The sequence below is a fragment of the Eublepharis macularius genome, chromosome 1 (genome assembly GCF_028583425.1).
Source record: "Eublepharis macularius isolate TG4126 chromosome 1, MPM_Emac_v1.0, whole genome shotgun sequence".
NCBI classification, from domain to species: domain Eukaryota; kingdom Metazoa; phylum Chordata; class Lepidosauria; order Squamata; family Eublepharidae; genus Eublepharis; species Eublepharis macularius.
This window is the reverse complement of record NC_072790.1, coordinates 239,303,661-239,316,301: the sequence shown is the minus strand read 5'-3', so window position 1 is coordinate 239,316,301 and position 12,641 is coordinate 239,303,661. Positions and strand designations below refer to the sequence as shown.

The 12,641-nt window shown below is 48.0% G+C and overlaps 1 protein-coding gene across 1 annotated transcript; it reads left to right on the top strand.

Moving 5' to 3' along the window:
* The first annotated feature begins 1,916 nt into the window (after nt 1-1,916).
* Nucleotides 1,917-10,440, top strand: PMVK (phosphomevalonate kinase). The gene is made up of 5 exons (XM_054980517.1): nt 1,917-2,138; nt 4,496-4,559; nt 5,497-5,649; nt 6,081-6,210; nt 9,064-10,440. The coding sequence occupies exons 1-5, from the start codon at nt 2,053-2,055 to the stop codon at nt 9,210-9,212; spliced, it is 582 nt and encodes a 193-aa protein (XP_054836492.1). The 5' UTR covers nt 1,917-2,052; the 3' UTR covers nt 9,213-10,440.
* Nucleotides 10,441-12,641: the final 2,201 nt, after the last annotated feature.

The following is a 12,641-nucleotide window of genomic DNA, read 5'->3' as shown; positions in this document are numbered from 1 at the left end:
ACCATCAATATCATTAACAATGTTAACAATACTCAAATATCCATAATTTCAGCACACACTAATTATTGTAATATTTATGTATCAATACAATTTCATATAATCCCAGTCACTCCAAAGTACTGTCCATAGATGACACACAGTCCGGTTTCTGTTTCAAAACAATATAAAGAGTGATTCCGCACACGTTGGATAATGCACTTCCAATCCTCTTTATAGATCATTTGGAATGGATTTTTTTGTGTGCGGAACAAAAAATCCACCTCAAACGATTGATAAAGTGCATTGAAAGTGCATTATCCAACGTGTGCGGAATCAGTGTCTTCTCATGGGAGGTGGTCCTTCCCTGATGTGCAGCAAGCATGAAAACCAAGCTGTGGAAATCTCCACTCCAAGCAGGGAAGCCGCCACTCCTAAGCAGCCCGACAAAACGCTGGCCGATTTTGTTTCGCAGACAGTACTTTGGAGTGACTGGGATTATATGAAATGGTATTGATGCATAAATATGACAATAATTAGAGTGTGCTGAAATTATGGAAATGTGAATATGGTTGACATTGTTATTAATGATATTGATGGTGTATATTAATATTTGCATGTGGCACTTTTCATTGAATGAAAGACAATTTATTTTGGAATATAGTGTTCTGTACTTATTGTAGTACTTACCATTCAGGAAGACCTTTTTTCTGTATTACATTGCAGTCTTTCCTTTAGCCTCTCTAGCATTTGTTCTCACCTGAAAGATGGCAACCTTATATTCTGCTTCAGCTGGGATTTGCAGTCTGGTAATCTGTTGTACTTATACTAACCTGGATAGCCCAGACAAGCCCAATCTTGCCAAATCTCAGAAGCTAAACAGGGTCAGCCTTGGTTAGTAATTGTATGGGAGACCTCCAAAGACCAGAGTTGCAGAGGGCGGCAATGGCAAACCGCTTCTGTTAGTCTCTTGTCTTGAAAACCTCTGCAGGAGTCGCCATAAGTCAGCTATGACTTGACGGCACTTTCTACCACCATCTATTATTAGTGCACAGTGCAAATGAAATACAATATAATCAGCAGCTAGGACATTCACTAAGCAAAATACAATAATGCATCAAGCAGGCATCTACAGCTTCTCCCCACCACACCCAGAGCTAAAGCCTTGGCATGCAGAGATTCTTTGCAGAGGTCCAAGCTTTCTTTGGGGAAGTCGTAGAAAAGCAAAATCTTTATTTGAACTGGGCCCCACATCAGTTAGAAGTCAGTGGAAGATGATGGCCCTGGGTTGGGAAATTCCTGGAGATTTTTTTTGCCAGGGGGAATCCTGGAAACAGAGCCGTTTAGCGAGGTGAGGGGTCTCAACAGGGTGTAATGCCAGAGTCCACCCTCCAAAACAGCCCCCCCCAAGGGTTCTATAGATCCAGAGGAGTTAGCCATGTTAGTCTGTAGTTGCAAAAATAGAAGAGTCCAGTAGCACCTTTAAGACTAAAGCTTATGCTACGATAGTTGGCTAGTCTTAAAAGTGCTACTGGACTCTTTTCTATTTTTGCCCCCAAGGGCAAAAATTGAAAACTTTAATGAGATTTCAATTCTGCAGCTCTAGGGGGTCTGCAAAACCAGCTGAAAATATAAAACATTTTAAGATGAGTTTTGGTTAAAATGGCAACCTCCCTTCATCATGCATGAAAAGTGACAGAGTGGGTAGGTTAGGCACATGATTTTAACGTTCGGAATAACTTTAAAAAAGTTATTTCAACATGCAAATACACCTTTGACACGCCCCCTCCAGCGTCCACTGGGCCAATGGGGCGGGGTTTAAGAAAACCCCGCCCCCTAAGGGACTCGACGGTTTCTCTCCTATGATTCAGCCTTTCTTTACTTGGCCTACGGTCGTCGTCCCCCCCCCGGTTTGATTCCTCAAATGGTAGCGGCCAGCTTTGCAGGAAGCAGCGCCCGAGACGTTGCCATTGGTGGACGCAGAAGGGGGCGTGCGGCTCGTTCAGAATGTTCAGTCCCGGACGAGACCATTAATCTGGGCGGGGGAGGGAGTTGCCGCCTGGCTGAGCTTTTGCGATGGCCCAAACTCCGCGGCTCATCCTGTTGTTCAGCGGGAAGAGAAAATCCGGGAAAGACTTCCTGGCCGAGGAAATCCAGAGCCGGTAAAGGGGAGGGGGCTCAAGGGGTGGGGAGGCTGGCCTGGTGCAAAGCGGGAGGCGGGATTGGCTGCCTGCGGAAGACCACCCACGTGCGTGCCAGAGCTGGCCCGTTCAGACCTGCTGCGGATGAGGTCGCCAACTCCGGGTTGAGAAATTCCTGGAAGTTTGGGGGGTGGAGTCTGGAGAAGAGAAGGGAGGGATATAAGTGGGGCATAATGCCCTAGAACCCACCCTCCAGGGTATAGTCTGGAGATCAGTTGGGATTCCGGGAGATCTCCCGACCCCACCTGGAGGTTGGCAGCCGTAGAGCGCCTTTTTGCACGATTGTCCCTGCCCGTGTAGAAATGGACGTCTGAAGCTGGCATAAGTGGGAGATGGAAGCTGGGACTGGGAGGCCATAAAGTCTCTTGTGATTTGGAGTTCTCTGCTTGACCTTCCTCGCAGGGTTGTGAGGAGGATCGAAAGGGAATGCCTCTCAGTAGAGTTGCCAACCTCCATCTGCGGCCTGGAGTTCTCCTAGAGTCACAACTGATCTCCAGACTACAGAGACTACAGTTTTCCCTGGAGAAAATTGCAGCTTTGGAGGGCAGACTGTGCCGTCACATCCTTGCTAACCTCTCTTCCATCCCCAAATTCTGCCCTCCCTGGGCACCACCCCAAAATCTCGAGGAATTTGGCAATCCCACCTTGCAGGATAAACACCCCAAATCGATCAAATAAATTCTCACTGCCAACGGAATACAGTCCGTTGAATCTCATGGTAAAGCTTTGGGTTTCAGGGACAGGTCTGAGTGAACAATCCCTTCATTGGAGGGGAGGGGATTTCTCTGCGTGTAGAAAGCTAGCCCTGCAGGGATTCAGCCTTGCTGGCTCTTCACAATGATACTTTTTCTATATGCTTTCCGCCCCCATGGAAAATAATGAAGTCTCTCTTCCCCCGCAGTTGCAGAGGTATCATCTGTGCACGAAGCCTTTTATTAGGCTGGGTGTGAAAGCCAGTCGTAAACTGCCTGTCTGTTTCACTGATGTTATTTTCCCCCTGCCCTTCCTCCACGGAGCTCAAGGGTGGTGGTGGAAGTGGCTCTCTACTCCCCTGTTTTATCCACACCAAGTTAGGCTGAGAGAGAGAGCGAGTGACTGGCCCAAGGTCGCCTAGCAAACTCGCTGGCAGAGGGTGGATTTGAACTCGGGTCTTCTCATCCGTAGTGAGACACTGATTGGACTGCAATCGTGTATGGGCCCATTCCAGACATTGCAGAGCTCACGGGAAGACAGTTTGTCAGGGATGGTTCAGTGGTGTATGCACAAGTTCTTGAAGGGTCACACATTTGAGCTTCCAGGTGTGTTTGGCTGGAGAGGGGGAAGGGGGTTCCACAGAACCGACGTGGCTGGGGAAAAACCTGTCGTGAGGTCTGAAAGCCAGCCAAACTTCACTTCCATCAAACTCTGCCCATATTATTTAGTTAATTAATTTAAAATCATTTCCAACCCACGCTCCTCAGCGTGGCTCTTGAGATGGCTGGCTTCCAAGCAACAGGGAAAATTGTGGATCTGAGTCACATAAAATTGCACTGAGGTCAGCGAACGGCAATAAAAACATGGCTTGGAATAAAAACGGTAATTTATGATTAGGGGGGAAAACCTGTAACAAAAAACGTGGTTGGGTGGTGGGAGTGACAGCGGGAGATGATTGGCCGAAAGCACAGGGGGACGTGAATCCAAAAACCTGCTTTCAGAGCAGAAGTGTACCGGAGTATCAGAGCATGTGTGCAGAGTGCCTTGCCCTTTGGGGGTTGAGTACATACAGTTCTCATCAAAACAAGGACTAGAAAATAATAATAATAATAATTAAAAAAAATAAAAAAAAATTGTTAAAAAAAAAAAACAAGGACTAGCTAGTCCAGTTGTTTTCAGTTGCAGCTGGCCAGATGTTTCCAGCACGTCTACAACGAGGGCATAGAAGTGACAAGCAACCCCAGAGACTTTTCCCCTCGGTAGCTGGAATTCTAAGGTAGACTGTCTCTGAACATGGGGGTTCCATTTTTAGCACTCAAGGTTAAATAGCCGTTTGCTAGATCGGCCCACTATATCATAGAACTGATTCCGTATTAGAACTGCCTTCCGGTGCCACCCAACAGCATATCATGGCCCAGCTCCCTGTTTTCAGTAAACGCTTCTGGGAAGCTCACAAAAGCAGGGCATGAGACCCACAGACTTGCCCCTTCCCAGCATGTGACATTTTCTGAGGTAGCTTGCTTCTAACCATGGAGTCTCCTTTTAGCTACCAAAACCCCTGTAGGGTTCTCAAGGATGTGATTGGCAGGCGGGCCCATCCTTATCCCCCTTCTTCTTTCCGATAGGCTCGGTCCAGATGTTTGTGCCATCTTACGGTTGTCGGGGCCCCTTAAAGAGAAGTATGCAAAGGTAGGTTCATCTCTCCCAGCATATATATCTCTTCCTCTCATCTGTTCTTACAAATTTCCCTGCGACTCAGATTAAAGAGCCATTTCCAACAGAGAATGTCATGTATGTCTGTACCCATTCATCCCTGCCAGTTTTGATGCTAATACTCAGTGCTTGATGCTTCGTCCAGTATTTGTAAACATGATCTTGATGCAACTTAATTTCCATTTTGCTAGTGTTCTGTTTCTCAGGCTTTCACAGGTGGTGATCTGTTGGACTCGAATGTTTATGACCTTGTGCTTCCTCTCAGACTATGATATGTCTTTCTCCCTAGCAACGCAGCGTGATAGCACAAATATGTAAAACGTTCTCACACAGAAAGAGCGGCAAAAGATTGTTTATAATTGGGAGGGGGAGGAAAAGTGGACTAGAAAAGAAATGTCTCTCTCACATGTTGTCATTCCTGTCAATCGCTAGTCGAGCTGCTTAGATGTTTGTCTTACTCCTAAGTAGACCTATGGGCCTGAATATGGAAATGACCTGATTTCTGAATAAACTCCATTTGACTAAGTATGTGTGTCTTACTGCAAATGAGACAGAGATCTGTCAGCTATATCCTGTCACCCGTAGCCTGGCAGAGGCTATCTGGCCTCAAAGGGAGACTGCTTCTGAAACTGGAGGCTCCATTCTGCCTCCAGTTTTGCAGTCTTTGACCCACGGCGTCTGGAATTCTGGCAACGCGGAGATTCCACAGTTGCCATGGCTGACTGCCGTCAACAGACCCATCTTCCTTTCCCCCTGGATTTGCCTAAGCCTGTCTTACAGCGAATACACTTGCCATTGCCAGTCCTTGTGGCAATGAGTTCTGTCGCACCTTGTGTGAAATATTTCTTCTCTGCACTTCAGAAGACTAACCTCTTTTGCAACAGATCAGGTCTTCCTCTCTCCCTGCCTGCAGGAACACAGCCTGGATTTCGAGCGCCTCTTGGATGCCAGTAATTACAAGGAGAAGTACCGGCAGGACATGATCTGCTGGGGCGAGGAGAGGCGCCGGAACGATCCTGGTTTCTTCTGCCGCATCGTGGTAGAGGGTGTCGTGCAGCCTATCTGGGTAAATTTGGGTGATGGCGCCATCATAGAATCACAGAGTTGGGAGGGGCCATACAGACCATCTAGTCCAACCCCCTGCCCAGTGCAGGATCAGCCTAAAGCATCCCTGACAAATATTCATCCAGCCTCTTCTTGAAAACTGCCAGTGAAGAGGAGCTCACCACCTCCGTAGGCAGCTGATTCCACCTTGGAACTACTCTGACTGTAAAAAAGTTTTTCCTAATATCCAGCTGGTACCTTTGTGCATGTAATTTAAGCCCGTTGCTTCGGGTCCTGCCCTCTGCTGCCAACTGGAACAGCTCCTTGCCCTCCTCCAAATGACAGTTTTTCAAATATGTAAAGAGGGCAATCATGTACATTGGAAGGGAAGTGCTGGATATGATACCTCCTCCGCCCCCAAACCCTTTGTGCCTTCCTCCTCTTTCCACGTAGGTAGTGAGTGACACACGGCGTCTTTCAGATGTGGAATGGTTCCGAGACGTGTATGGCGACTTGGTGAAGGTCGTGCGTGTCATAGCCACAGAGGAGACCCGGAAGAGACGAGACTGGGTGTTCATAGCAGGTGAGTAAGTTAAGCATTGAGCGAACCTGGGTATCGTGTCTTCTGTTGGCAGACATACTGGCCCCAAGAATGTTCACCTAACCTCGACCAGAGCCAGGGCCTTTTTGCCCTGGCAGCAGCCTGGTGGAACTCCCTCTCCGTCAAAACTTGTTACAGTTCCGCAGGGCCTGTAAGATGGAGATGTTCCGCCAGGCTTACAGTATCTGACGAAGAGAGCTGTGGTTCTCGAAAGCTTATCCTACAGTAAAGTTGGTTAGTTAGTCTTAAAGGTGCTACTGGACTCTTTACTATCAGGCCTACAGTAGCGGTTGAGGCTTGGCAAACTGTTTGTGTTATGTGCCATCAAGTCGCCTCTGACCTATGGTGACCCTATGAAGGAAAGACCTCCAAAAGGTCCTAACATTAACAGACTGGCTCAGATCCTGCAAACTGGAGGATGTGGCTTCTTTTATCAGGTCCAGCCATCTCGTTTTAGGTCTTCCTCTTTTCCTACTGCCTTCCTCTTTTCCTAGCATTATTGACTTTCCCAGAGAGTCTTGTCTTCTCATGATGTGACCAAAGTACGATAGCCTCAGTTTTGTCATTTTAGCTTCTAGGGAGAATTCAGGCTTGATTTGATCTAGTATCCACTTATTTGTCTTTTTGGCTGTCCATGGTATCCGCAAAACTCTCCTCCAGCACCGCATTTCAAATGAATCCATTTTCTTCCTGTCAGCTTTCTTCACTGTCCAACTCTCACATCCATACATAGCAACGGGGAATGCCATAGTTTGGATTATCTTGACCTTGGTTCCTGGGGAGACATCTTTAACTTTAAGGATCTTATCTAGCTTGCTCACAGTTGCTCTTCCAAGTCTCAATCTCTTTCTGATTTCCTCGTTGCAGTCTCCCTTTTGGTTGATGATTGAGCCAAGGAATAGAAAATCTTGAACAATTTCAATTTCATTGTCAGCTTTAAAACTTTGAAATTCCTCAGTAGTCATTACTTTTGTCTTCTTGATATTCAGCTGTAATCCTGCTTTGGCGCTTTCTCCTTTAACCTGTGGTATACCTGTCATTAACATCATATCTATCTATCTATATCATCTATATCCAGGGTTTTTTTTAGCTGGAACACGGTGGAACGGAGTTCCGGCACCGCTTGAAAATAGTCACCTGGCCGGTGGCCCCGCCCCCGATCTCCAGACAGAGGGGAGTTGAGATTGCCTTCCGCTGGCACGGAGGGCAGTCTAAACTCCCCTCTGTCTGGAGATCAGGGGGCAGGGCCTCTGGCCATGTGACCATTTTCGCCAAGGGCGATTTAAACTTTAAAAAACTCCCCCCTTGTTCCAGCTGACCTAAAGTGATGTCATTGCGTGGTCTTGAGTTCCACTACTGAGTTCCACCACCTCTTTTCCCAGATAAAAAGCCCTGTCTATATCTATATATCATATATTTACCTGTAATTAACATCGTATATTATCTGCTTGCCCTACCCTATAACATCTCAAGTGATGGGTTGTATTGGGGTGTATAGCCATCTTGGGTACCCTGGTTTTAACTTGATAATGTGACTGTTTTTACTTCTATGCATTCTATATTAAATTTTTTTACTGTTACTATATTGTTATAACCAGCCCTGATCCCATGTGGGGGAAAAAATCAAATCAATTAAATTAAATACTGTCTGTGGTTTCTAGTCCTTAACATCCTGAATAGCCCAGGTTAGTCTGATCTTGTTGGCTTTGGGAAGCTAAGCAGGGTCTGCCCTGGTTAGTACTTGGATGGGAGGCCACCAAGAAAGTCCATGGTCACTATCAGAAGCAGGTAATGGCAAGCCACTTCTAGTCCTCATGACTGAATTAAAAATTGATGACTTTTTGAGTTGGGTCTCTTTTTTTTGAGCTTCTAGTACTAAAGATCTCTTAGGGCAGCTCCCCACATCCATTAAACTAAAGCCATATAAGCAGTTGCGCTCAGCATCAAACACCGGCAGTGTGAAAATCAAACAGCAGGCTGCTTTAAATGAGGCCATTAAGGCAGCCGAGCGATTAAAAACAGGCAAATAGCGCAGTGATGCAGAAAGTTGATTGCTTTTTTAAAATCATAAAATCATAGGGTTGGAAGGTATCTCTAAGGTCATCTAGTCCAACCCCCTGCACAATTCAGGAAATTCACAAATACCTCCCCCCCACACCCCCAGTGACCCTTAGTCCATGCCTAGAAGATGGCACAACACAAAGACAAAAATGTCTTTTCCTGGTGCTTGAAGGACAATAACAGGCAGAGTTCTGTGCAAAGGGAGTTCTGTGGTCTTGGGGCCCGGACAGAAAAGGCTCCGTCCTTCCCTTGATGCTCTTTTTGAAATCGAAGGCAAGGCCCTCTGGAGTGGATCTTGGAAGAACATGGCCACAGAGCCCGAGAAATGCCCCCCACTTGCTGTAATGCTACAACTTGAGGGGCCCTGAAGAAACAGTCAGATAACTCAGGGCATAATGAATTTCAGGACACTGGGTAGCCCAGGTGAGCCTGATCTCGTCAGATCTCAGAAGCTAAGCAGGGTCGGCCTGGGTTAGTAGTTGGATGGGAGACTCCCAGAGAAGACCAGGTACTTTGGAGCCCTGGTTGCTGGATCAGAGAACCAACGGCAGAGGGAGAGACCTTGTAGATCTTCTGGAGGTTCCGGAGGGTGAACTAGATGAATCGTTGGTGTGATCCAGCAGGGGTGCTCTGATGGATGTCCTTAAGGGAGCTCTTGCTGAGATCTTGAAACTGGCTCAAACGTGCAGGATGACGCATGTCCATCTGTCCCTTTCCTGGCTCCCCACGTTCCAGCAGCTTGCAAACGTTCCCCTTTCCTGCTTCCCTCTGCAGGGATTGATGACGCTGAGTCGGAATGTGGCCTGGACCAAGGTGTGGCCTTCGACTGGATCCTGACCAATGACGGGGATCAGCTGTCTTTGGAAGCTCAGCTGGAGTGCCTGCTCCAATTCATCCAAAGCACCCTCCAGCCGAACATCTAGAACGTCGCTTTCCCTCCCTCCATCTTTTGGTACTGGAGCTCGGCTGCAGCATCAGAGAGAATAAGAACCTGGAGTGCGGTGGGAGCGCCCACAGTGGGCATCCATTCCTGGACTGGGGGGATCCGCTTCCCTGTTTTGCAAGTCCATTCCGAAGCATGCCAGAATCCGGTGCCAGTTCTTCCTGCAACCCATTCCAAACAGGGTGTGGGCCCACCCTGGCTTCCTACTTTCTTGCAAACCGTTTTTTTGGAGGGGCGATTTTTCAGGCACTGGGTCCAGTTTGGGGGAACGGTATTGGTTCTGTGTCACGGTTTAAAGGTTTGCCATTTTGGGGCACCAGGGGGCGAGATGCTCTCAGTTTAAAGTTCCCTGTTTACTCATCGTTAACCTTCTTTCGTAATTCAGTCTTTAGCTTAGCTTGCTGCAAAACTTGTTTTCTTGGGCTCATCTTGCCTGAGGGGTGGGGAATGCACACCGTTTTTGGAGGGGTTATCTTAGGTCTCCCATGTCACTTCCAGAGTTAATCTGTTTTTCCCCTAAGCAGGAATGCTCAAATGCAACTTGTGTTTTTAATCCCCACCCACCCTTTTCTCCAGGTGGGAAAAATCACTGTGCCTTATTGTAGAGAGTTCACCAGCCTGCACTCTTCGCTCGGCTGACACGAAACCCTCGCAGAATCCTTCTTTCCGGCCAGAGTTTGCCAACTCCTCTGCTCCCCAAAACAGCTGTGTGATGACAAAACGCTGAACAGCCACCAAGAACAGGGTGTGTGTTTCAGAGCTACACCTGTTGAGTTTCTCCCCATTAAAGCACCTCTAGAAAAGGCTCTTGAGCAATACATTTGGCAATTTGCAAATGGCACAGGCGCACCAGTCAGGAAAGGAGTTGGCAACCTATTAAAAAAAAAGTTTTGCTCACCAAGACATTCTGGGGCTGGACTTGGCTTTGGTGAATAAAGGGGCAGCCGAATTCTGGGGGAGACCTTTGGCATTAGAGGATAACATTAGGAGCAGGGTAGGAGGTGGTAATTCCTTGCCACGGGGTGGCTGAACCTTATTCAGTATCTTGGATCTAGGAAAGGAAAGCCAGATCTCCGTCCGTGATGCCGTCTCTTCCCTCTGCCTTGCCCCCTACGACTGCCTAACTTCTGGCTAACGCCTCCTGATGCTGACCTGAACACTCATCTCGGGAGATTGTTCTGTTGACAATAAAGCTTTGGATTAGTTTACCGGCTCTGTTTCTCCCTCACCCACACCCCTAAAACACCATTCACCCAGATGGAGGAAGTCAGCCAGTGGCCCACCAGATTCTCTGTTGTTGATTTTTGCTCGCAACTTCAGAAGCCAAAGAATTGCCAAGCCACATGGCTGGTAGGGATGCGTTCATCCCGGCAGCTTGCTAAGGCTGGTTCGTGTGCTCAGGAGGGCTGGGTAGCCCCCGGGAAAAATATGCAGCACTTCTTCAGATGGCAGGGGGCAAATTCCACTTTGGAGCATTCCTTTGCATAAAAAAAAACCCCTCCCTGCAAATAGAAGACAAGTACAACAGCCTTGCAAGGTGGGTTAGGCTGAGAGAGTGTGACTAGCCCCAGGTCACCCATCGAGCTTCCCAGCTCTGCCTTGGAAGCTCACTGGGTGACTTTGGGGCAGTCAGATACGCTCAGCCTAACCTACCTCTCAGGGTTGTTATGAGGATAAACTGGAAGAGGAGAGAACGGCGTAAGCTCCTATGGGTCCCCGCTGGGGAAAAAGACAGGGTATAAGTGAAATAAATAGTACAGCATACACACTCATTGCTTGCCACAATGGTTTTCTAGTTGCAGGGAGTTGTAGGTGCGCAGTCCGTTCTACCAGCTTCTCTCACGTGTGATTCAAGCTAAATTCTGCAAGCCAGCCCTATACTGACCGGGGTGGGGGGGGATAAGGTGGTTTTGAGCTCTATTTTTGGCCGCTGGCCATTGTTAAGTTATGCAGCAGCAACACAGAGGTGGGTAGAGATACTGCTGCCAACCTTATGGAAGTAGCCCAAATTCATGGATACGGGCAATACATTTTTACAGGGCGCTGTCACCACAAGGTGAGAGATCCATTAGAATTCTGTGTGTTCTCTGTGCATGCGTGTGCGCATGCGCAAAACTCTTCTTTGAGAAACTTGACCCCATTTTCTTCAAGGAGCAGTGCATGATATTCCCACAACAACCTGACAAGTAGTGCTGGGGAGAAGGGCTTCTTTGTGGCCACCGCTGACTCCAGCCCAGTCAGTGGCTCATTAGAGTTTCATGTACTGCTTTAGGAGGTTTCTGAGCACCTGAGCGGCTTAAGTCCAAGGTCTCCGACTGAGTCCAGCTAAGACCCTATTGGCTGCTCAGGTCATATGAGACTGCCTTTAAAGTTGGAAGCTGCAGTACTCCTTCCAGCCAGCCGCCATGGGGGTGCTATTGTGCCAGAGTTGAAGCCAGCCATTTGCTGGCCTAGTTGCAAGAAGTTCAATGCTTGAAGCTTGCCTCTCCAGCCCTAGTTCCTAACACCCACTTGGTTTATTTAGTTGCTGATTGAAGCCCCTTATTGTGAAATGCGCTTCAGGCTCCATAGACAAAAATCCACCAAGTTTGCAGGCGCGGCTGGAGGATATTCCCAGCGTCTTGTTATTCAGTTGCCCCTCGCCCCTAGAACCATGCCAGAGTGCTGCCTTTGGGTATATCCTTGTGGGCACAGGAGTGAGGTTGCGCCAGCTGTGTGCCTATGCTGTGCTTAATCACTTTTCTGCAGCCAATAGGCTAGGGGATTAGCCATTTCCGGAGCAGAAGGATCCAGCGCTTAATACCCTCCCAGCAGCTGGAGGCACAGTGTTTTGTCTTTGCAAGGGTATCTGACTTGTATGCTTTCATCCTGCCCTTCCTCTAAGGAACTCAAACCAGGCATACGTGGTTTTCCCTCCCTGTGTCCACACAACAACCTTGCAAGGTAGGTCAGGCTGGGAGAGATTGAATGGAAGAATGTGGAATTGTACCCAAGTCTCCCAGATTGTAGTCCGACCGCTGCGCCACACAGAGAGATGCGTGATGCCTCATGTATGGATGTGAGGACACCTCTGGCAGGGTGGAGTGCCCTGGCTGCTTCCCATTTCAGTTCTTTTTCCTACGATGAGTCTTAAAAAATGTTTTGACCTCCTGTTTCCTTACATGGAGTTTCCCATCTTTTCAGAGCTTTGCGAGAATGCAGCGTGTATCACGGCCGAGCAGTGGATTGAATTCGGGGGGGATTCTTCTCACTCCATCATGTTAATTTTGGAACTGGCAGCTATGCGGTGTGCCTCCTGTAATTAATGTGCATCGATAAAGAGCTGCCAAAAAGGTCCCTTCAGCGGGTTTGTAAGCACAGTTGCATCATTCATTTGGGGCCATGCCCATAAATGTGCGTGCGCGCTTCT